The sequence below is a fragment of the Neofelis nebulosa genome, chromosome 8 (genome assembly GCF_028018385.1).
Source record: "Neofelis nebulosa isolate mNeoNeb1 chromosome 8, mNeoNeb1.pri, whole genome shotgun sequence".
NCBI lineage: Eukaryota > Metazoa > Chordata > Mammalia > Carnivora > Felidae > Neofelis > Neofelis nebulosa.
The window spans coordinates 118,121,760-118,145,515 of record NC_080789.1 but is presented as its reverse complement, the minus strand read 5'-3'; the positions used below and the strand labels follow the sequence as shown (position 1 = coordinate 118,145,515).

The window sequence follows — 23,756 nt, the reverse complement described above, 5'->3', positions numbered from 1 at the left end:
AGGCATAGTAGTGTGATCTCTGAAGGTATAGGAGAAAACATTCCTATTTCTATATCTTTTATGCAATTTTTTGACGTAGCCAAATTTATGTCCTTCTTGAACAGTCAGTTAATGGTTCCTCCAAATGCCCCTCTGCTTTTGTTTCCTACTGTAGGTAAAAATTTGAATTGTGTCTTTTGCGCATTTCCCTACTTAAGTCAAAATATATTGTTTAAAACTGACAAATCAAGTAATAGAGATAAAAGAACATTTAACAATACAAAGGCAAACATTAAGGAGTGACTGGGTGGCGTAGTTGCTTAAGGGTCTGATGTGTGATTTCAGCTCAGGTCAGGATCTCACAGTTTGAGGGGTCGAGACCCACATCGGGCTCAGCGCTGACAGTGCAGAGCCTGCTTGGAATTCTCTCTTTCCCTCTCTCTCTCTGCCCCTCTCCCCCACTCTATCTCTCAAAATAAACAAATAAACATATTTTTAAAGTTAAAAAAAAAAAAGGTAAACATTAAGAATGATAATGTGATCAGGTAACAATAGAGTTGAGGAGGGAAGCAAAGGGTGTGTGTGTGTGTGTATATATATATATATATATATATATATATATATATATATAAGTTTATGATGGTTTATAGTTAGGAATGAATAGGGACCATCAGAAAAGAGAATTAATGGAAAGACAAATACCATATTATCTCACTTATATGTAGAATCTAAAAAAACAAAAACAAAAGACCAAGCTTATAGACACAGAAATAGATAGATTGATGATTGCCAGAGGCAGGGGTGAAGGGGATGTGAAACAGGTCACGGGGTCAAAAGGTAAAAACTTCCAGTTATAAAATAAGTAAGTCTTGGGGATGTAACATACAGCATGGTGTCCGTAGTTAATCAGACCTGTATTGCATATTTGAAAGTTGCTAAGATTGGGGCGCCTGGCTGGTGCAGTCATTTGAACATCCGACTCTTGATTTCGGCTTAGGTCATGATCCCAGGGTCGTGGGATCGGGCCCCATGGTGGGCTCCAGAGCTGAGCATGGAGCTTGCTTGGGATTCTTTCTCTCTCTTCCCCTCTGCCCCCTCCCTGGCTTGCAACCTGTCTTTCTAAAAGAAAATAAAAAAGAAAATAAAAAAAGAAAGTTGCTAAAATAGAAAAGTCTTAGAAATTATCACAAGGAAAAAAAATCTGTAACTGTATGGTGACAGATGTTAACTGAACTTATTACAGTGATCATTTTACAATATATACAAGTATTGAATCATTATATTGTACACTTAAAAAAAGGAAAATCCCTGCATAATTTCATGAGGTCATAAAAAGTTAAAGGATTAGCTGCATTTCTGATTGAAAAAAATCTACATAAAATAAAACGAATGAAGACGGGGAAGAAAAGAGAAGATTAATGGTATTAAGAACACTATTCTTAAAAATTACCATTTTAACATATACCAAATTGTGAGTATTTAATGAAGAAGAGAAAGATCACAACATATTACTAGAGCCATGGATTCAGATCCCTTTCTTTAGGCAATTTACCAAAATCGCATTTATGAAAGGCTTTCTATCGACAACCCTGACTTCACCCCACCTACAAAACATTACAACTCCCAGCAATCACAGGGGTCCATACAAGTGGCAGCCCCTGAAGTGAAGCTTCGTGAGCCTTACCGTAAATCTGCCTCAGCATTAAACAAATCTTATTGAGCTTTTCTTTGTCAGGCCCTGTTCTGGATCCTGGGGATGCTATAGAGAACAGGACAAAGCCCCTCTTTTCGCGGAGCTCATGTTCCAGTAAAGGGGAGCTGACAGTAAATAAGTAAATAATTGAGATTCTTTGTGAATGATAAGTGCTCTGAAGAAAAAAAAATGAGTAATTAGATAATGACTGGAGATGAGGATTTACCATAACGGGAATGGTCTGATTAATTCTGTCTTTGCGAAGGCTTGTTTGAAAGCTGACTATGACATAGGATATAGTAAAGTGAGCAGAGAGGAGAGTAATTCTCTAGTGTCATCAGTACCCACTGACAGGCCGTCACAGAATATATGAATCTCTTTTTTTTTTTGGAGAAACAATTTTTATTTTTTATTTTTTTTTAAATTTACATCCAAATTAGTTAGCATATAGTGCAACAATGATTTCAGGAGTAGATTCCTTAGTGCCCCTTACCCGTTTAGCCCATCCCCCCTCCCACAACCCCTCCCGTAACCCTCAGTCTGTTCTCCATATTTATGACTCTCTTCTGTTTCGTCCCCCTCCCTGTTTTTATATTATTTTTGTTTCCTGAATATCTCAATCTCTTAAGTATGAAGGAAAAAAAACTAAGCCACAGACCAGACTTTCCACCTTTTTTCCCCTTGTAAATTCTATACCAATAGCTGAAGTGGTTCTTTTCTTGAAGAACCACTTCAAAATTTACTTCCTTTCAATACAAGAGTAGAGGTCTTCTTGAAAATGGCATCAGGGGTGCCTGGGTGGCTCAGTCAGTTGAGCATCTGACTCTTGATTTCAGCTCAGGTCATGATCTCGGGGTTCATGGGATCAAGCCCTTGCATCGGACTCTGCACTGGCAGGGTGGAGCCTGCATGGGGGTTCTCTCTCTGCCCCTCTTGTGCGCATGCTCTCTCTCTCTCAATAAATAAATAAACGTTTTCAAAAAAGCAAAGAAAATAACATCAGGCACAACACCTCAGTGTACTCTTTGAAGTTTAACTTGACAAACAGCTCTCATTCCATTTCTTTTGCAAGAACAAACACTGCTTGTTGCAAGCACAGCTTTGGGAATCCAGTTGCTGCTGTAGGGCTCCAGAATGCCAAAGGGCAATGAGGCAAACAGTTTCCTGTTTATTATTTAAAACGAAATAAACAAAACTTACCTATTGTATTAGCAAACATATAGAAACTCATAAACTCCATTTAGGCACAGTAGTGCTTTTTATATGCTGCAATATAAAACTGTTGCAGCCTTTCTGAAAAATACCTTGGTAACACTCATTAAGAACTTCTACTAACTTGTCATCCTTTGACCCAGTAACTCTCCTTTTTGGATTCTGTTTTTTCTAAAGAAATCAGCAGACATTTGGGCAAGAATTTATATACAAAGACATTCATTGCGGTGTTCTTTGTTTTTTGATTTGGGGTTGGTTTTTTTTTTTAACGTTTATTTATTTTTGAGAGAGAGAGAGACAGAGTGCAAGCGAGGGGGGGGCAGAGAGAGAGGAGACACAGAATCCAAAGCAGGCTCCAGCCTCTGAGCTGTCAGCACAGAGCCCAACGTGGAGCTCAAACTCATGAACTGCGAGATCATGGCCTAAGCCGAAATCAGATGCTTAACTGACTGAGCCACCTAGATGCCCCTGGTTTTTTTTTTTTTTTTTATGTTTATTTATTATTTTTAGAGAGAGGCAGTCTCTGCACTCCCAGCACAGAGCCCAGCATGGTGCTCGATCCCATGAACCATGAGACCATGACCTGAGCTGAGATCGAGAGTAACATGCTCAACCAACTGAGCCACCCAGGTGCCCCATGTCAGTATTATTTGTAATTGCAAAAATTTGGGATTATCTTATCCAAAAGTGGAGAACGATTGAGTAAATTCATTCATGGCCATGCTGGGGAATTTATGTAGCCATTTCAGTGTTTTTGTAATAAAATGTAAAAATGCAGATAAACATTTATGATATTTTTAAAGAGAAGAACACAAAATTATGTGTTGGGGTAATGCCTATTCTATAAATATATGCATGGGAAAAATAATGAATGGATACATGACAAAATCTTAGTAGTGGTAAGTGTAATAGAATTTATAAAAAGAGAAATACATTTAAAAACCTTTTGGGTTTGGGGCACCTGGGTGGGCCTGTTGGTTAAGCATCCAACTTTGGCTTATGTCATGCTCTCACCATTCATGAGTTTGAGCCCCACATCCAGCTGTCTGCTGTCAGCCAGGAGCCTGCTTTGGATTCTCTGTCTCCCTCTCTCTCTTTGCCCTTCCCCCGCTCATGTGCACATGTGTGCATGCTCTCTCTCTGTGTCTCTCTGAAAAATAAACATTAAAAAAAAAAGTACTCTTCGAATTTCTTCAGTCTTTTTATCTTATTAGTAAAGAATTTTTGAAAATGCATCTGAAATATGTGAATTATATGCATTTTGTCATGTACTAGTGTAGTAAGTACATTGTAAAACATTAGCGAAGAGAATCTTTGATTATATCAATATCAGTAGAAGCTTCTATAGCTACTTCTTTGCTCCTGGTATTTTGTGTACTTCCTGATTGCTTCCACTCTGCTTTGGAGATTTAGATCTCAAAGAAATAACACAGGAAAATGAATAAAACACACTCTTTCTACTTTTATAAGAATTATTTAAAACTGATTTTGCTCTCTTAAAATAGGGCATAGAATGCAACACTTGAGTGAAGGATCCAAGGGTCGGCAAGTGGGAAGTGGAGGTGATGGGGAACGCTGGGGCTCAGACAGAGGGTCAAGAGGCAGCCTCAATGAACAGATTGCTCTCGTCCTCATGCGCCTGCAGGAGGATATGCAGAACGTCCTTCAGAGACTTCATAAACTGGAAACGCTAACTGCTTCGCAGGTGAGCTTTTGAATTTGTCTTCTTCCACTGTTGATCCTGTATAACAGCATGTAAGTATAATCTGTGTAGATCAGATTTATATAAATCAATTTAATGATTTTTTTTTTTTTTAATAAAAAGGATCTAGGGGCGCTTGACTGGCTCAGTGGATAGAGCATGTGACTCTTTATCTCGGGTTGTGAGTTTGAGCCCTGCATTGGGTGGAGAGATTACTTAAAAAATAAATAAAATAATTTTTCAAAAATAATAAAAAATAAAAAGGATCTACTTTTGAAAATATTGGTTATTTAAGAAAAGACTGATCCAAAAGCTAACTACCACTTCATAGAAAATTTTTCGAGTGTAAAATTACCAGTACTGTGTTAGGGGTAGAAGTAGGGTGCTTGGTAATAGAAGAGGAAGAGCTGTTAAGGGGCTCCTGGCTGCCTCAGTCAGTGGAGCATTGGACTCTTGATGTCGGGGTTGTGGGTTCAGGCCCCACATTGGGTGCAGAGATTACTTCAAAATAAAATCTTTAAAAAAAAAAAGAGAGGCTCCTGGGTTGCTCAGTTGGTTAAGTGTCTAGACTCTTGATCTTGGCTCAGGTCATTATCTCACAGTTCATGAGATCGAGCCCCGCATCAGGCTCTGTACTGACAACGTGGAGCCTGCTTCGGATTCATTCTCTCTCTCTCTCTCTCTCTCTCTCTCTCTCTCTCTCTCTCTCTCTTTCTCTTTCTTTCTCTTTCTCTCTGTGTTTCTGTCTTTCTCTCTCTCTCTCAAAATAAATAAATAAACTTTAAAAAAAGAGCTTGGGGTGCCTGGGTGGCTCAGTCAATTGAGCATCCAACTTCAGCTCAGGTCATGATCTCGCAGTTCATGGGTTCAAGCCCCACATCAGGCTCTGTGCTGACAGCTCAGAACCTGGAGCCTGCTTCGGATTCTGTGTCTCCCTCCCTCTCTCTGCCCCTCCCCCGCGTGTGCGTGCATGCGTGTGTGTGTGTGTGTGTGTGTGTGTGTGTGTGTGTGTGTGCATGTGCTCTCTCTCTCAAAAATAAATTTAAAAAAAAATTTTTAAAAAAGGATGTTATATAGTGCAGTTCAAGGAAGTAGTAAACCATAACTAGTGCTTTGGAGTTCATCATTAAGGAGTCACTCTTTTGTAGTAAACATTGTCCTCTATCTTGACTTCTTTTTAAAATGCTGTAGAGATAGTATATTAAGTTACCAATTCTTTAGTGTAAATTAGTTGTAGGATCAAAACTTTAAAACCAGACCAGGAATGTAGAGTCATAGTTTGATGTTCGCAGTTATTTAACACTGGAAGAGTAAGAATATTAAACCTTTGAAAACGCACTATAGCAAATCATTGCAGAAACTAAAGCAGAACCCAGGCATCCTGTATCCTAGATCAGTGCTCTTTCTGTACTGAATAAAACTAGACAGTTAAGTATGGAGGAGGTACTAAAGGAAAGGAAAAAGGTTTGGAGGAAGGGCTAGTTCATCTTGGTTCACAGTTTGGGGCTGGGCTGTGATAATCCCTGGATTTGGCTGCGATAATCCCAGGACTTGGCTGCAGAGCCTTCAGATGGCTGGCTACTAGTGCTGTGCCCCATTTGTCCTCTGACTTGTTCCTCTTGGAGTAATGTCTATTGCAGAAAAAGGCAACTAAACAGGCTGTCTGACCCATTATATAGCACTGGGGGCACCTGGGTGGCTCAGGTTGGTTCAAGTCATGATCTCGTGGTTTGTGGGTTCGAGCCCCATCTTGGGCTCTGTGCTGACAGCTCAGAGCCTGGAGCCTGCTTCAGATTCTGTGTCTCCTCTGTCTACCCCTCCCCACTCTTTCTCTCTCCCTCTCTTCCCCCCCGCCCCCCAAAATAAACATATATAGCATTGAAAAACATATATAGCATTAGAAAAAACACATATAGCATTGAAGCATCATGTTGTAAGAGATATTGTTAGTTAATTAAGATATTAAGTTAGTTAATCAAAGATGTGCTTCAGTTCCAAGATAAACAAATTAAATACAGATTCATTTAAAGAAACTACTACTGTAGGCTTTTTAAACAACTCCTATGAATATTTTAGCTTTTTTATCCTTTCAGTAACTCAGATTATCACAGGGTTTCTCTATTGTACATGTTTCAATGATTGTCAAGTACATTTTATCATCACTTAGACTGTGACTCTGTTGATGTTCATGAGTCTATGAACACCTTGTTGATTATTTGTATCTTTCATTAATAAGAAAATCTACTTTCTGTATTAGCTTGAGAAAAAATATATTTAAGGCCCATGATCTTATCAACTATCCCTAGATTAATACAAACTATATTAAAGAATAGCTAACCATGATGGAAATCTCATTCGTTCATTTAGTATTATTGAATATTACTGTTCCAGTAGTCTGCCTTTTCTTATTCTGTGACTAATTATTTATTTATTTTCTATCCTTTAATTTCCAAAGCATGCTCACTCATATCTGACTGAACAACAGTACATAAATATCCTTTTACAATAGGCCAGGACATCCATTTTATCCCAATTACACAAAAGGAAATAAATGCAAAATAGTGTTACGTGACTTCCTTTCATGAAATTATAAGACCCTACATGCATATATATTTTTAAATCCCTTTATTCCCATTCCATCTTTTTGGCTGAACTTTATTCATATAATATCTGCCCTTGTTATAGGACCCTCTCTTGTGGAAGGCATTAGTATCCAGTCACCCAAGCCAAAAGTTGTTCTCCATCCTCCACTTCTAGTCATCAAGTGCTAACAAGACATCTTAAATCTTTCTGGAATGGGTCCCCTCTCCGTTAGAATTCCCTTTAGAATTCCCTTTTCCAAGTCCACTTCTTCATAAGTGTGACGTGAAAGATTTTAATTGCTCTGCCGCAGTTTTCTTTAGTCAGTGGTGACAGCTTCACGTCTATTCACTTTTGTAGTTCTTGTATCACGGTCATAGTCTTATCAACAGCAGCACAAATGTGGTTTTTAATCTCTTCCTGCTCTACAGCAGTTGGTTTAAAGCATGCATACAAAGTTTGATATCCAGACTTTATTGCTGACAATTCCTTTAAGAGTGTAACTGGATTTTTCTTGCTTGCTGTATCAGGATGATTAGTCTTGATTTCATATTCCAGCCTGTATCGAAAGTAATCCAGATCAGAGTCGGCTTTCAGGAACATCAGTTCCAGCTTATTGACCTCCACCTCCACGTTGAATAGTTTATGCTGTGACTTTTTAAAAGAGTAATTTGTATACATTTAATGTCTTCATTGGTATTGAAATTCTGCTAAAAGTTCTTTTGATTTTTTTATCTTTTGAAGTTTTCTTTTTCACTCTTGTCTTACATAAAACAAACCAAAAAAAGATTCTGACATGTTAAGGACTTTTTCCTTAAAATTTGCATTATTCACAGCAGCTCTTCCTGCCTGTGGGTCCTGTCCCCATGCTTTAATAAGATCACCTTTTTGCACCCCACACCCCCCCCGAAATTTTTTTTTGCATAATTCATTTGGATGAAGAAAAGAAGTAAATTGATAGCAAAGTAGTAGTAGATTGTAGAACTAAAGGAAATTTAGTTCAGTACCTCTAGTTCAGCAGATGAAGGAGAGATACAGAGTAAACACCTTACTTGATTGGTGGCAAAGCCAATTCTATAACTAAACTTTCCAGATTTCTCATGCAGTGCACTTTCCATCACAGCAAGTGTCTGAGATTCATTCACTCAATGAATATTTGGTGAATGGCCACATACCAGATACTTTTCTGGGTAGTGGACACATAAATGAAAAGGGAGACAGCACTGGGTAGCAGACCTTAGAACAAACTACCTGGTTTCAAATCCTGACTCTGCCACTTATTTTTTTTTAGGCTTTTTTTTTTTTTTTTTTTTTTTTAATGTTTCTTTATTTTAGAGAGAGAGACAGAGTGTGAGCGGGAGAAGGAGCAGAGACAGAGGGAGACGCAGAATCTGAAGCAGGCTCCAGGCTCTAAGCTGTCCACACAAAGGCTGGTGCAGGGCTCAAACTCATGAACAGTGAGATCATGACCTTAGCCAAAGTCGGACGCTTAACTGACTGAGCCACCCAGGCGCCCTCTGCCACTTATTGTTTGATCTTCAATTAGGTTACTTTACTTTTCTGTGTCTCAGTTTCTTTATTAAATGAAAATACTAATAATACCTACATCATAGGATTGTTCAGGGGATAAATTAAAATGCATAGTACAGTGCCTGGAACACTCATGTGACATTTACATATTGTCACATGAGATGATGGTGGTGACAATAACAATGATAATAAGACTGCTTGGTTTCTTCCCTCAGGAAGTTCACAGCCTTAGAGAGGACCTAATTTAAATAATTCTCTGTCTTCATAGTTTCTTTGCAGTGGTTACAATTGTGTGGGATTTTTCCTTTCAAAAATATTTTCAAAAAAATTCAGTAATCCTTAGCTTAATCCAGGAATAGAATGGTAAATAGAATTTCTAACTATGTCAAAGCTACATAAAAGCCACTTGATACCAACAAAGATTCTTTGTTCAATTAAACTTCAGTCAGGGGCGCCTGGGTGGCTCGGTCGGTTAAGCATCCAACTTCGGCTCAGGTCATGATCTCAAGGTCCGTGGGTTCGAGCCCCGCGTCGGGCTCTGTGCTGACCGCTCAGAGCCTGGAGCCTGTTTCAGATTCTGTCTCCCTCTCTCTCTGCCCCTCCCCTGTTCATCCTCTGTCTCTCTCTGTCTCAAAAATAAATAAACGTTAAAATAAAAATAAAATAAACATTAAAATTTTTAAAAAATAAAAAAAATAAATAAACTTCAGTCAGACTCTTGAACCTTCTCTTAGGCATCTCTTCACTTCTTCTTTGTAAAATCCAGTTTCATCAAGAACCCTGCTCAGTCAGTTTAACCAGACAGGCTCTTCAGCCTCTGCCTTCCCCCAGGTGCTTTCTGAACACCTGGGCCCATCTTCAGCAAGAATCCTGTTAGATCAGTTTAACTAGAATCTCCCTTACCCCTGATGTTCCCTCTTTGGAATTTTCCACCCACTGATCTCAGCCCTCCTCCTTACACTAAATTCTCCCTTGCCCATACTGTATTGGGAAATGAGCCCAGTCTGTGTCCCCCTGACTGTAGAAGTCCCTATACCCAGTAATAGCCCCTTTTCCCTTGAATAAAGTCTTCCTTACTGTGCTTTCACAATTGTCACTGATTGTGTTTCTTTAACAACATGTATGGGTAAATATTAAAGCAAAAACTCGTACTGTTAATTATACAGCTAGTGTCAGTGCTTCATAGATATGAGCAAGGGTCCTTGGGAATCTTCATTTGCCTTTCCAGACCCTTTATTATTTAGGAAAACAAATCCACTAATGATCAACATCTACTAAGGTAGAGTTCTGATTCTACCTTAGTATTTGTTAGTAGTTGCTGCTTTAATGAAGAATAGCTGTGTCATCGCATTGGGATTTGATCCCCTCGAGTTCCATTCAAGATCACACTAATGTGACCTTGGATAAGTCATCATATACCTGGAGCCCAGTTTTGTAACTCTACCCTTTATTCCATTTAGTCTAAAGAAACATTTTAAGGTAAATCTCTGGGTTAAATATTGTTATGCCTACAAGGTACAATTACAACTAATATAAAAATCGTTACCTTGTCTAGATTCTTTGAGCACTTGGCAATTTGAGTTTACTTCTTTAACACCTTAATGGTCTGTGAGGACTAATGTACCATCTAGAGGCAACTAAGAGTTTTACCAGTAGGGTATACTGGGGTCCTTGAGATCAAATTACCCACAACAAGTAAATTTAAAGCCTGTCTCCTCCCACCACTTCCTTCGGTTGTTTCAGCATACAGACCTCAGTGCTGTGCCTTGAACCTGCCTGAAGTCTTCCTCCCACCCTGGGTCTTTGTACTTGCTACTGCCTGTGTACAGAAGATTGTTCCCCCCTGTTAGCCACTTAGCATACAGCTTTCTTGTTTAGGTCTTTGCTCAAATGTCATGAAAGCCTTCCTTGTTCATTCTATTTAAAGTTTCAAGATGACTCCTCTAACATGTCTCATCTCTTCTCCCTATTTTATTTTTCTTTATGGTGTTTATCACTGCCTGATACACTGTATATTTTACTGATTTATTCATTATTTGTATCTCTCCATTACAGTTTAAGCTCCACTGGGACAGCACTTTTTGTCATTTTGCTTCCTGTTTTATGTCTAATGCCCAGAGTAGTAACTGGTACATAATAGACGCTCAGTAAATATTTGTTAAATGAACGAATGAATGATCTCATTAATTTTCATACCATTTCTCTAATGTTATAATAAATGGACAAATGGCACTAATAAGTTTCCAACAACTATTATAAGGAAACTTGTTTTGTGATCCAAATTGGGATATAAGTTTCCTAAATTAATTTGAAATTTTTCGACTTAGTTTAGATATCTCATTGAAAACCCTACAATACTCCTCCCCCTGCCCAAAAAAGTTAACTATGTGAGATGAGGAATGTGTTAATTCATTTGATTATTGTAATCATTTCACAGTGTATATACACATCAAATCATCACATAAATTTATATAATTTATCAATTATAACTCAATAAAGCTGGGGAAAAGTTAAAAAACAAACGTCAACACTAACAGTTTATTTCTCAAATCTGCCATACCTCTTGTGTTACAACTTATCATGACTTTGCAACACAGATCTTTGAATATTATTTATAATTTTAATAATAAGGCTGTGGTTTTCGGATATGCGTGTAAAAGGTAATTTGTATGGAAATTAAAGAATTAATAAGAAAAGTTGATTTATAATTTTTTTTTTTTTTTTTTTTTTGAGAGAGAGTGCATTAGTGGGGCAAGGGGAGGGAGAGGAAGAATTTTAAGCAGGCTCCATGCTGAGCATGGAGCCTAAAATTGGGCTGGATCTCAGGAGCCTGAGATCATGACATGAGCTAAAATGAGGACTTGGACACTTTACCGACAGCCACCCTGGTGCCCCTGGTTCAGTAATTTAATAACGGTATAAAAGAAGTAACGGTGTAGACTAATTTGAGGTTTTATTTTGATAATTTTATATAATTTGATCTGTAAAATATAAAATGTCAAAGATATTTATTTGACTAGCAATTTAAGGGACCTTGTTATTTGACCAGTATGGGTTTCAGGATAATCACAGCATAGTTAACAGAAAAATATAATAAACTAATATTTTGCCTTAAAAAAAAAAGATAGGAAATAGAAGAATTACTGTTTTTATTTTCTCATTTTGTCAAAGCTAAATCACTTTCATTTGTATTTATAGGCAAAATCATCAACATTACAGACCAGTCATCAGCCTCCCTCACAGGTAAGAAATTCTTCTCTTAAATCTAAGTCCCAGGGTTTCCAATAACTTACAATAAATTTAGATTATGTGAGGCTCTTAAAGTATTCCAGATGAAATCTACCCTTTAGAGCTTTGAAATTAAAATATATTTGTTATTGTTTAAGTCTAAAGTACTCCTAAAAGTCTACTTACTGAATTATGCTCTGAGATACTGAATATCTTCCTTCTTTAGCAGGACTGAGATTTGTTATTAAGTTGTATATTTTCTAAAATATGAATTAGGTATTTTTTATGTTTATACATGTAGTAGACAAGTGACCAGTTTATTTCATTTTCTCAGAGACCATCTTGGTGGCCCTTCGAGATGTCTCCTGGTGCATTAACTTTTGCTATCGTATGGCCTTTTATTGCCCAGTGGTTGGTGCATTTGTATTATCAAAGAAGGAGAAGGTAATGCTATGGCTTTATAACTCAAAATAGTATGCAAAATCTTATCTATAGGAGACAGAGCTTTCAACAGCAGTTAAGAGGACAGTTCCGTTTTATAGATACATTGTCATACTGAACATTCTGCACTGATCCTGAGACTGAAACTACCTTGGAAATGATGTCTAGCGGATTTCTAGTACTTGTTAGACTAAAAAATTAGAATCTGATGTTTATTTTGGGCCCTTTCTAATGTTAAAGAACTCTAGACAAGGGGTAAATAAATAATGCCTGCATGCTGTGTATACCTTTGGAATAGACGTGGACATTCCAGAATATTTTAGCCAGGTGGTTGATGATCTCTAGAAATAGAGATTTTTCTAATTTGAGGGCCAAAATTCCAGTTTGGGATGCCAGGAGATACCTCAAAAAGGTATGAGAATAATAGATTGGGTTCCTTGAACGTGCTCTGAGATTGTCTAGGTTAGGAACTGAGGCTGAATCTCTTGGGTCAAAGGAAATCCTTAAGGCATTTTTTTTCGATACTGTGTAAACTGAATTACATTCCATGGATGGGCATATAGACAATTGTTTACCTCACTGATGGCCTCACTTACTGTGTTTTTGTATTTCATCACCATTTCCCATTAAGTAACAACAGTTGGGGAGAAGAAATAGGGTATTTAACCTATTATTAAATAGGGTATAATAACATTTTAAGTGCTCTCTTAAATCTGTGCAATAGAGACACATTTTTAAAAATCTACAAGTTTAAATAATTAAGGGTATGTTCTTCTAGCACACAACCCAAGTTCCTAATTAACTACACTAACGAAAGCAGAAACCAGACATTTGCCCTTCACTTCTCTAAAAGGGATAAGCAGCATACTAGTTACTGTAGACAGTGCTCCAGTGATCATAGTTGATGGCGGAGAAACTAAAATGCATGGGGATTTGGATGGATCAGTCTTCCTGATTCCAGCTTATGTTAAGACAATTTTATTTATGTTCATAAAAGAACTTATGTGGCATAAGTTCTGTGCCACATTAATGTTCTTCCAATACACCCACTCACTTGAAAAAAATTTCAGTAGGATTTCAGAAGCACAGATTGCTTTCACAGTACTATTTACCTCTTTCCTAAGGCATTTGTTACAGATGTTATTTCAGGTGTGTGTAAGATTTGTTAAGGGTTCAACAAACCTGAGTTTAAATTCCTTTTTTCTTTTTCTTTTTTTTTCAATTTTTTTTTTTAATGTTTGTTCATTGTAAGAGACAGAGAGACAGAGCATGACGGGGGGAGGGGCAGAGAGAGGGAGGGAGACACAGAATCCGAAGCAGGCTCCAGGCTCTGAGCTGTCAGCACAGAGCCCCACATGGGGCTCGAACTCACCGCGAGATCATGACCTGAGCCGAAGTTGGACTCTTAACCACCTGAGCCACCCGGGTGCCCCAGTTTAAATCCTTTCTAGTTTTCACACATTTTACATTTCTCCTATGTTGGTTGGGTTTAGTGCTACACAGTGCTTCAAATTTTAATTTCCCTGACAATTGGAGGAAAAAAGAACCAAAGCTTTTTTTCACTATGTAGTAAGAATGCTAGATTCAAGCAGCAGGGCACAGTGGCACTAAAGATAGGTTTTGACATATTTTGCAATGCATTTCAAAGTTCCTTTTCATGTTTCCTTTATAAAAAGTTGAGGATTGGAGAGTAGAGAAATTTGGCACAGCACAAAAACCCTAAAGCTTACTTTGGTTAATAATTTATTTTATGCTTAAGTTTGAAACAGCTTGTCACTTATTAAAGACTGAAAGAGAAAACAACTACTTTGCTTCAGCAGTCACCAAGAATTGCAATTTTTCTAGAATTAAAAAAAAATTTTTTTTAACGTTTATTTTTAAGAGACAGAGACAGAACACTAGCGGGGGAGGGGCAGAGAGAGAGACACACAGAATCTGAAACATGCTACAGGCTCCCAGCTCTAAGCTGTCAGCACAGAGCCGATGCAGGGTTCAAACCCATGAACCACGAGATCATGACCTGAGCTGAAGGTGGACCCTTAACCGACTGAGCCACCCAGGCGGCCCTAGAATATTTTTTTAAGATTACTCCTTACTAGTAGATGTCTACACCATTTCCCTTAAGTATTCCTATCAGTTATTTGTAGAGGTCTCCAAATGGAGAAACTATTACTGATTTTTAATGTTCCACTTTGTTGAATTTTTATCAAGTTTTCAGTATGTTAAGTGTTTACTCCTTCCCAATTACCAGTTATTTAGCACTGTGCAACTGCATTTTGATCAGATAGTGTTTTTAGGTATTGTTTGCTTATATACAGAACAGATTAGCAGGTTGGAGATAGAGCCATATTTGATATGGAAATAAGTTTCAGCTTTGAGGGGATTTAGACATCTTTTAATCTGGAAGTGTGTAGCAATTTTTAATCTGATAGTTACAGGAATGAAAACTAGAGAGCGGTGTGTCTGGTTTGGAGCAGACAAGTTCTGTGTTAGAGATGAGGAGAAAGATCCAGAAATCCAGTTAGGGTGGAAAAAGCGTGGAATGCCCCATTCATAATAGGGACCATCCTGTGTCTTATCCCCTAATACAATGTCTGGCATGTAGGAGGCTTACAGTAAATGTCCCTTACAGTAAATTGGAGGCGTACTGAATGCATGGCTGAATGGTCACAATTTGTAGGATGGCAAACTGAAGTACCATATGATGCAGAAAGCTTTCATTTTTTAAAGTTTATTTAATTTTAATTTTTTCTTTTTATTTAATAACTATGCATCTGGTAACAAACAAACAGATAGTTCCATGTATATATAAAATAAGTAGCTATGTGTGGTAAACTTTTTTTTTTAAGTTTATTTATTTTGAGAGAGAGAGAGAGAGAGAGGTATCATGGTAGGGGCAGAGAGAAGGAGAGAGAATCCCAAACAGGCTCCTCAATGTCAGTTTGAAGCCCGATGTGAGGGAGGGGTGCTCGATCTCACGAACCATGAGATCATGACCTGAGCCGAAACCAAGTCCGACTTTTAACCAGCTGAGCCACTCAGGCACCTCTGTGGTAAGCTTTTTAAAAAGATGTTTTGTTTTTAAACATTAAAAGTGGGTCCACCGCTTGATTTTTTTTTTCCCCATTGTAGAAGAATAAAAATTCAAAAGTAAATTTCTCACATTATCACTCTGCAGTGGATCAGAAAAAAAAAAAAAAACCCACATTTTTTTCTGAATGTGATATGAACAGAAACAGTTGGAGACTTCTTGTTCAAAATTAGTCCCTGAGCAGCCTTCTGTGGGTCTGCCTTTTCCTACTCACCTCACCCGACCATTCTAGTAAAATTACCCATTAGTAAAATACTGACAGCAGACCTGTTCAGACCAAAAGAATACTCTTAAGCTATTACTTTGAGGGAAAGGACCTTTGTAACCACTTTTCTTTATCATTCTGCCCAGATTCATAAATACACAAACGTAGTTTTCTTGGGGGCACTGAACTTTCAGTACAGAGGTGGTAAAATGGACAGGTGTGGGAAAGCTCTCTGTAGGAACACTCTTCAAATGGAACCTGGGACAGATGGAACTGCCTGGAAAAGTCAGGCCCAGGCTTCTGAGAAGGGGAAAGAATCTCAGCAGTACAGCCAGAGCAGAAGTTCAGAGGGCAAGGTAAAGGGCAGAGCGTTTTCCTCATCCCTTATCTATTGTTTTCTGTAACTTTTCTTCTCTTATCACACCTTGCCCTGCATTTTGCAAGTTAATTTAAAAATAAAAAAGGACAGATCTCACAAAGAGCCTGAAACACATTCCAAATAGTTCTGAAGATAGTGCTGGGCATTTATGTCTGTTTCTGTTTCCTTACTACAGTAGGAGATAGGGGTTCAGAGAGCTGTGTGGTTTTTTATAAACCTGGAGAGGATCTTGTGTAGAAATCTTCATCATGTGGGTTCTTAGTAAGGGTTGCTCACTGTTCAGGCACCTTCCAGCTAACATTTCTGCTAAAACCTCACTCAGACAGTTAATCTTTAGAACCACCTATAATTCTGTTCTGGTCCCAGGGGCCTTTTTGTTTGTTTGTTTTCCATCATGCCTCAAGAGATCTCTTTATGTTATGTGAAAATTGATCTGGTTATTTAAAATGTCATTCCTGCCAGGGAGGTGTACATAAAGAGGATTTCCACAGAGGATAAGGGATGATCTGATTACTTAAAATATCACTCCTGCCAAGGGGGTTGCATAAGAGCATTTCTGCGGAGGTGAGGAATGAATCTGTAATAAGAGGGTTTCAGGCATTTTGGCATCTTGAATGCTGGGGAGGATGTAGAGATTTTATAGCTGTGGGACTTTTCCCAGACCTGAGATCATATGTGATTATTGTATCTTGCGCTAACAAGCCCATCCTTCTCTGATCACTCCTTCAGTCAGTTTTATCACTAAAACCATCACATTACCTATCCGAGTTGTTAGTTTACATGTCTCCCCTGCCACAAGCAACTAACCTGATAGCTCTTTTGACAGCTGAGAGCCTGCCTCATTTCTGTTTGAATCCCCAGTGCCTGGCACAGTGCCTGGAAAGTAACAGATATGGACTATCTGTTCATAACGAGTAATCTAGGTTGTATATCTATCAATCTTTGGTAGTTTTGTTAAGCGTTTTTGTTTCACAACTTTCCTGCTATAAAATAATTCCCAAATTTCGAAATTGCATTAAGCCAACTAGAAAAGGATGTGAATTCATTTCTTAAGGACTTTTGGTAATTTTATGGTTTGATGTTGAATGTGAGTATTATTGTTGTGTTTTCATTCAGATAATTCTTTGGTATGGGTGTGTTTCATATTCAGGTTGCATTTATATTCATAGGAAATTGGTTTTTACTTTCTCTTTAAAGAAAACTGAACTGAAGAAAATGGTATTTTACTCCAGAAGATTACTGGGCCTGGATGACCTCAGAATGAAATGGAATGTGGAGCTCACAAGAGTATCTTAACTGTTTGTGATGATTACACTTCTTTTTGTCGTCCAGTAGTTTGGTTTGTGTACATATATACATATATATATTTTGCACTACACAAATATAACATTTTAAGGACTAATATTGCTGATACTTGAATAACTAATCTCAACTAGGCTACAAGTAGCATACATAGACTTACCCTACCCTTAAACTTGAAGGACATTAAATTATTAATGATTGTTTGGTAACACGTTTACCTGATTATCTCCCATAGAGAACTATAAGCTGCTTTTCCAAGGTACAGTTGTGATAATGAGATCAGATTTATAACTGGATATTTTTAATTTTCTAAATTAAATATGAGAAAGAATGCAAACCAGGAGTGAACTTCAAATGAGTTAAATCAACTTTCGATCCTAGTCTCCGAATTGCCATGCCAAGGAGCAGAAAACTGCTGGAAGAATCTTCTCTACGTCCACTTTGTGAGCTGCCCGTAATTTCTCTTGGGCGTTCACAGCGCTGAGTTAAGTGTTCAGGCGTCATTACTACAAAGTAGAGCCCTATGTACCAGGCTTACTTTTTACAGATGAACACAGAATAGACATAACCTGCTGATGGGAATGATGAATGGGCTTCAAGTAGGTCTGAAAGTATACTCTGAGCCTGTAGATCATTGACAAGATTTTATTCAACCGTATACATTTATTTCTTTGTAATCATTTTTCTTTAACTGAGGATATCTTGTTTCTGCTTCATAGGGTGCTTTGAAATATAAGATGAAAACTTATTTATACTGTTTTTACAAAGGTCAAAAAAGGAAACACATGAAAATCACTTTTCTGTAACTGGTAAACTACACAGACTGGACTCTTAACCTCCTAGTGCCTCCGTTTTTCCTTTGGGGTATAATCTTTGAGATACACCTATTTCACAGGGGTCATGGAAGGATTTGCAAGCTAGCGGGCCATATGCTTCCATATGAATAAGGCACATCCAACTAATGTAAACTTAAATGTCCTTCCCCCAGCTCCCATTTAGAACTAAAAAAAAAGACTGCAATTTAGATCCTTGAAGGCTTTGTTTGGAATTATTCTTCCTGTATGTCTTCCAGAACTTCACTCATTTAGATGTCCCTTGTACTTTAAAGATTTCTTTCATTCGAAGGCGTAGTAGCAAATAATTTTTAAGCATTCTTGGTATGTGTGATGTTGGGTTAAGCATCATGTGTTCAGAGTGTTTTCAATAAGAAAGAAACCCATCCCTCACATAGAGGATGGTTCTGTGTTTGCCTGAAGAAAAAAAGTGTAAGAATACAATTTGCTTTCCTCAAGAATCTTTTTTTCCTTATTTTTTTCTTTCATGTAACTTGGTGTTTTTTATTTTTTAATCACATCTTGATTAAAATGTGTCTAATATTTGCTTTTTAAAAACTGTCCTCTATTTATTTAGGGGGAAAATGAAGCAAGTAACTGAATTATATGTAAAAATAAGGTTTAGACCTGTGGATCAGGGATTATTTTCAAAAATTAGATATCAATTTGGTATCAGAAAATGGTGGCTTTTCTCTTAGTAAATAAATAAATTAAATGCAAATTAAGAATGAAGCAATTGTGATTTATTACAGGCAATGGGAAGTAACTAACTCCTAGGGATAATCATTTGTATCCTTTTCCAAAGTCTTATTTTATAGTTTGAAAAGCACTTTGCACACAGTTCTTGTATATACAAGTAAAGATGTAATTATAGGATATAGTGTTACTGCTTTGTTTAACAAGAAACTCATTTAAAATTTTAAATGGACAGCTGGTATTTTTTTAATGATCTACTTCTTTTCTGTTTCTTTATTGTAAAACTAAGTTAAAAATAAAAGGTTAATGAGAAATGATATGGTTTTTATTACTTATTGCTAATAGAAGTGCCTTGATTATATTTTAAGGATTAAACAAGCATAAATAGTGGAATTCATAGAAAGTAATTATGCCTTTTTCAGAATAAAGCCATGCCAAGATATATAAAAGCAAGAAACTGGGATAAAGTGTAACTCCTTTAGTCATTTGGTTGAGAATGTTACTGATCCAGTCAGAATCTTAGTTTCCATTCTTACACCAAATAGATAGCTTCCCTGAGCTACAGGTCAGGCTCTGTGCAGGCAGTGTAGAGCCTGCTTGGGATTCTTTCTCTCCTTCTCTCTATGCCCCTCCCCTGCTCTCTCTTTCTTTCAAAATAAATAAATAAACCTTAAAAAATTCTTAAAAACAAACGGCTGCCCGCAGCCCCCCAGTGCACCCTTAATCAGCCATCTTAAATACACGCAGTTGGTCTTTGGTGGAATATGATGAAAAGATTTTGCATTGTGACTTGTACAGATAGTGATAAAAGTGATGTTAGCTATTTGTATCATTTAAGAGATCAGTGTTCTGCATGTCATAGAAAGTTCACTGCAGTGACTTGACCAAATAAGTTTTGGGGTCTTTTTTTCATTTTCAACAAGTCCAGAGGTAGGGAGTCTAGGGCTGGTGAGTTGCTTCCAGAATGCAGTTAGGGACACAGGTTCCTTCTTTCTGTTCCACCCCCTTTGATATGTGGCTTTGGTCGTTATGCTTGCCAGATGGCTGCTGCACGTCTAGGTCTAAATGTCTATTTTACAGGCAGACAATGATCTTATCTGATCAGGAAACACTAACTTTCTTGGAACTCTCACACAGGACACTCCCTCTCCGTATTATTGGCTATAGCTGGTTTCCCAGAGTTACATCTTTGTCTATAAAAATATTAAAGAGGCAGCTTTTTCTGCACATGGGTCCTGTCTGTGCTTTAATAAAACCACCTTTTTGCACCCCCGAAAAATACATATATTATCTAAAGAATAAAATGATTCCAGTTGATATAGATATAATTTTACAAATTCAATTTTGCCCACATATAGTAGGAAAGACCATGTCTTTGGCGCTTAAATGCCCCCTTCTTAAGTTCTCTTTCTTCTCTATTTGTTTTTCTTTTCTGCTTCTCAACCCTTGTCTTCTCACTGATCTTCTCTCCATTAATCCTTTTTGTAGAAGTTTTATTTATTTAATCTCTACACCCAATGTGGGGCTTGACCTCATGACCCACGATCAAGAGTCACATGCTCCTCCAACTGAGCCAGCCCTTATTAATCCTCTTTTGAAATGGGACCACATCTTATAAACTAGAAAGTGATAAATGCTCTTTTCCTTTTAAAAAAACAATTGAAAGAGAACTTTTAAATACATCCGTAATACAGGCAGTAGCCATTGTTTTCTTATTCTACCTACCATCCCTTCCTCCTCATAACAGCACTGCTCTCCTCTGTCCCTGCCCCCTTTGGAGAGCTCCTCCTCTTCCACTTTCCTCAAGTGATTCTGGGGAGGCTGCTGAATGGAACACCCAGCCGTGTAAGCCCTGCCCCTCCCCAAGCCACGGTAGTGGGCCTGTGGCTCTAACCTGGCCAGTGTATATACCATTCTGCTGACCACGGTGACAGTCTCAGGGATGGGCATATGACCATAAGTAGGGCAAGCGGTGTTATTCTCTGGATTTATTTCAGGAAACCAGGAGAGCATTTTGCTTTTTGCAGATTATTACATAGTTGGGGTCATGCAGTATGTAGTTTTTTCAGATTGGTTTCTTTCACTTAGCAAGATGCATTTGAGGTTCCTTCAGGTAATTTTGTAGCTTCATACCTAATTTCTTTTTATAATTTTTATTTTTATAGTTTTATAAATTTTATGTTTCTATAGAGCTTTATAAAACAGGCAGGGGGCCAGATTTGGCCCATAGGTTGTAGTTTGCTGACTTCTGGTTTAAATAGCTTATTTCTTTTTAGCAGTGGATCATATTTGATTGTATGAACGTACAATAGTTTGTTTATCTCGCCACCTATTTTTTTTTTTTTAACGTTTATTTATTTTTGAGACAGAGAGAGACAGAGCATGAACTGGGGAGGGTCAGAGAGAGGGAGACACAGAATCTGAAACAGGCTCCAGGCTCTGAGCTGTCAGCACAGAGCCCGACGCGGGGCTCGAACTCACGGACCGCGAGATCATGACCTGAGCCGAAGTCGGCCGCTTAACCGACTGAGCCACCCAGGTGCCCCTATCTCGCCACCTATTAAATGACACCTTGGTTGGTTCTGAATTTTAGTAGTTATGAATACAACTGATACGAACATCTGTGTGCAGGTTTTATGTGGTCATAACTCATTTGGGTAACTACCAAGGAGCATGATTACTGAATCACATGGTAAAGGTACATTTTGTTTTATTAGAAACTGCCAAAATGTCTTCCAGAGTGGCTGCACCATTTTGCATTCCCACCAGTAGTGGACGAGAGTTCTTGTTTCACATCTTTGCCAGCATTTGATGGATGTGTGGTGGTTTGTCATTGTGGTTGCATTCTCTTTCTCTTTGAATTATAGCCTGTAAGATGAGTCCTCTAGAGATTCTGGGCCATCTCTCCTGAGACGTGGAGGAGGCTGACATAATAAAGCCAACATGTAGCCCTAAGAACTTAGGCCCAAGTCAGAAACAGTGAATTCAAGTTAACTCTGAAAACACTACCCTACCCCCACATTTATAGTTTGTTTACATGGATTTATTCATTTCCCTTTTTCCTTAAGGTAGTTTAAGTTAGGTTTCTGACACTTGCAGCCAGAGTCCTGAGTAGCATAGGTACCTCTTGATTCTCAGGACTGATGGGGAGTGCAGAGTCTGGAGCCAGACAGTCTAGGACAGAATTGTGAGCAGTTATGGGAAAGTCACTTAAAACTTGCGTTTCAGTTTCCTCATCTATAAAATTAGGATATGGGGCGCCTGGGTGGCTCAGTCGGTTGAGCGTCCGACTTCGGCTCAGGTCATGATCTCACGGTCCGTGGGTTCGAGCCCCGCGTCGGGCTCTGTGCTGACAGCTCAGAGCCTGGAGCCTGTTTCGAATTCTGTGTCTCCCTCTTTCTCTGACCCTCCCCTGTTCATGCTCTCTCTCTGTCTCAAAAATAAATAAATGTTAAAAAAAAAAACTTTTTTTAAATAAAATAAAATTAGGATAATAATATCATAGGATTAATAAATGTTAGTTTACATAGAACAGTGCTCAGGGTACAGTAAGTACTTAGTAAATTGATAGCTATTGTGATGGCAATATCACTTTATTTCACCATCAGTCCTTTTACAGAAGTAGGACAAGAAGACATAAAATCCAAATCCCTTTCAAAGATTTTGAAAGTGCTATAAAAGAGATACACACTGGGGGCATCTGGGTGGCTTGGTCAGTTAAGCATCTGACTGTTGATTTCGGCTCAGATCATACATGATCTCACGGTTCATGAGTCAGCCCTGTGTCAGGCTCTGTGCCCACAGTGCAGAGCCGGCTTGGGATTCTCTCTCTCCCTACCTCTTTCTCTCAAAAAAACCAAACCAAAACAAAAGAAAACAAAAAACACATACTGGAAATGTCAGTGCAAAGGTACAGATTTAAAAAAAAAATTTTTTTTTTAACGAGCTAATATCTTCCACTTATCCTCTGGATATTATCCCTTTTTTGTTTTTGTTTTTTTTTAATTAAAAACGGATTTTGAGGGTGGCTCAGTTGGTTAGCTGTCTGACTTTGGCTCAGGTCATGATCTCACAGTTCGTGGGTTAGAGCCCTGCGTCGGGCTTTGGGCTGATGGCTCAGAACCTGAAGCCTGCTTCAGATTCTGTGTCTCCCTCTCTCTCTGCCCCTGCCCTGTTTGTGCTCTCTCTCGCTCAAAAATAAGTAAAAACATTTAAAAATAAATTAACATTAAAAATAATTAACATTAAAAAAATTTTAAAGGGGCACCTGTGTAGCTCAGTCGGTTAAGGGTCTTACTTTCGCTTAGGTCATGATCTCATGGTTTGTGAGTTCAAGCACTGCATCAGGTTCTGTGCTGACAGCTCAAAGCCTGGAGCCTGCTTCGGATTCTGTATCTCCCCTTGTCACTGCCCCTCCCCCACTCATGCACGTGTGCTTGTGCTCTCTCTCAAAAATAAACATTAAAATTTCTTTTAATTAAAAAAAACATTAAAATTTTTTTCTATTACCTCTTGATTTTATTTATTTTTTTCTTTTTCAATATAATTTATTGTCAAGCTAGCTAACATACATTGTATAGACTGTGCTCTTGGTTTCAGGGGTAGATTCCCGTGATTCATCACTTACTACAACATCCAGTGCTCACCCCAACAAGTGCCCTCTTCAATGCCCATCACCCATTTTCCCCTCTCCCCCACCTCCCACATCAACCGTCAGTTTGTTCTCTGTATTTAAGTCTCTAATGGGTTTGCCTCCCTCTGTGTTTGAAACTAGTTTCACCCTTTTGTTCCCCCATGATCTTGTTAAATTTCTCAAGTTCCACATATGAGTGAAAACATATGTTAGAAGTCTTTCTCTAACTTATTTCACTTAGCATAACACCCT

General features: G+C 38.1%; 1 protein-coding gene across 5 annotated transcripts in view; it reads left to right on the top strand.

Moving 5' to 3' along the window:
• Window positions 1-19,188, top strand: part of ACBD5 (acyl-CoA binding domain containing 5) — a 46,977-nt gene extending 27,789 nt beyond the window's left edge. For 4 of the 5 annotated variants that reach the window (XR_009247707.1, XR_009247706.1, XR_009247705.1 and 1 more), the window contains 5 exons: window positions 4,390-4,589; window positions 11,895-11,939; window positions 12,259-12,368; window positions 16,503-16,604; window positions 17,238-19,188. Coding sequence is in view for 1 of the 5 variants with exons in the window: in XM_058681638.1 (XP_058537621.1) it covers window positions 4,390-4,589; window positions 11,895-11,939; window positions 12,259-12,368; window positions 17,238-17,250 (368 nt within the window). In the remaining 4 variants the exon portion in view is untranslated. The remainder of the gene's footprint in view (window positions 1-4,389; window positions 4,590-11,894; window positions 11,940-12,258; window positions 12,369-16,502; window positions 16,605-17,237) is intronic. The other variant, XM_058681638.1, reaches the window with a different exon arrangement.
• Window positions 19,189-23,756: the final 4,568 nt, after the last annotated feature.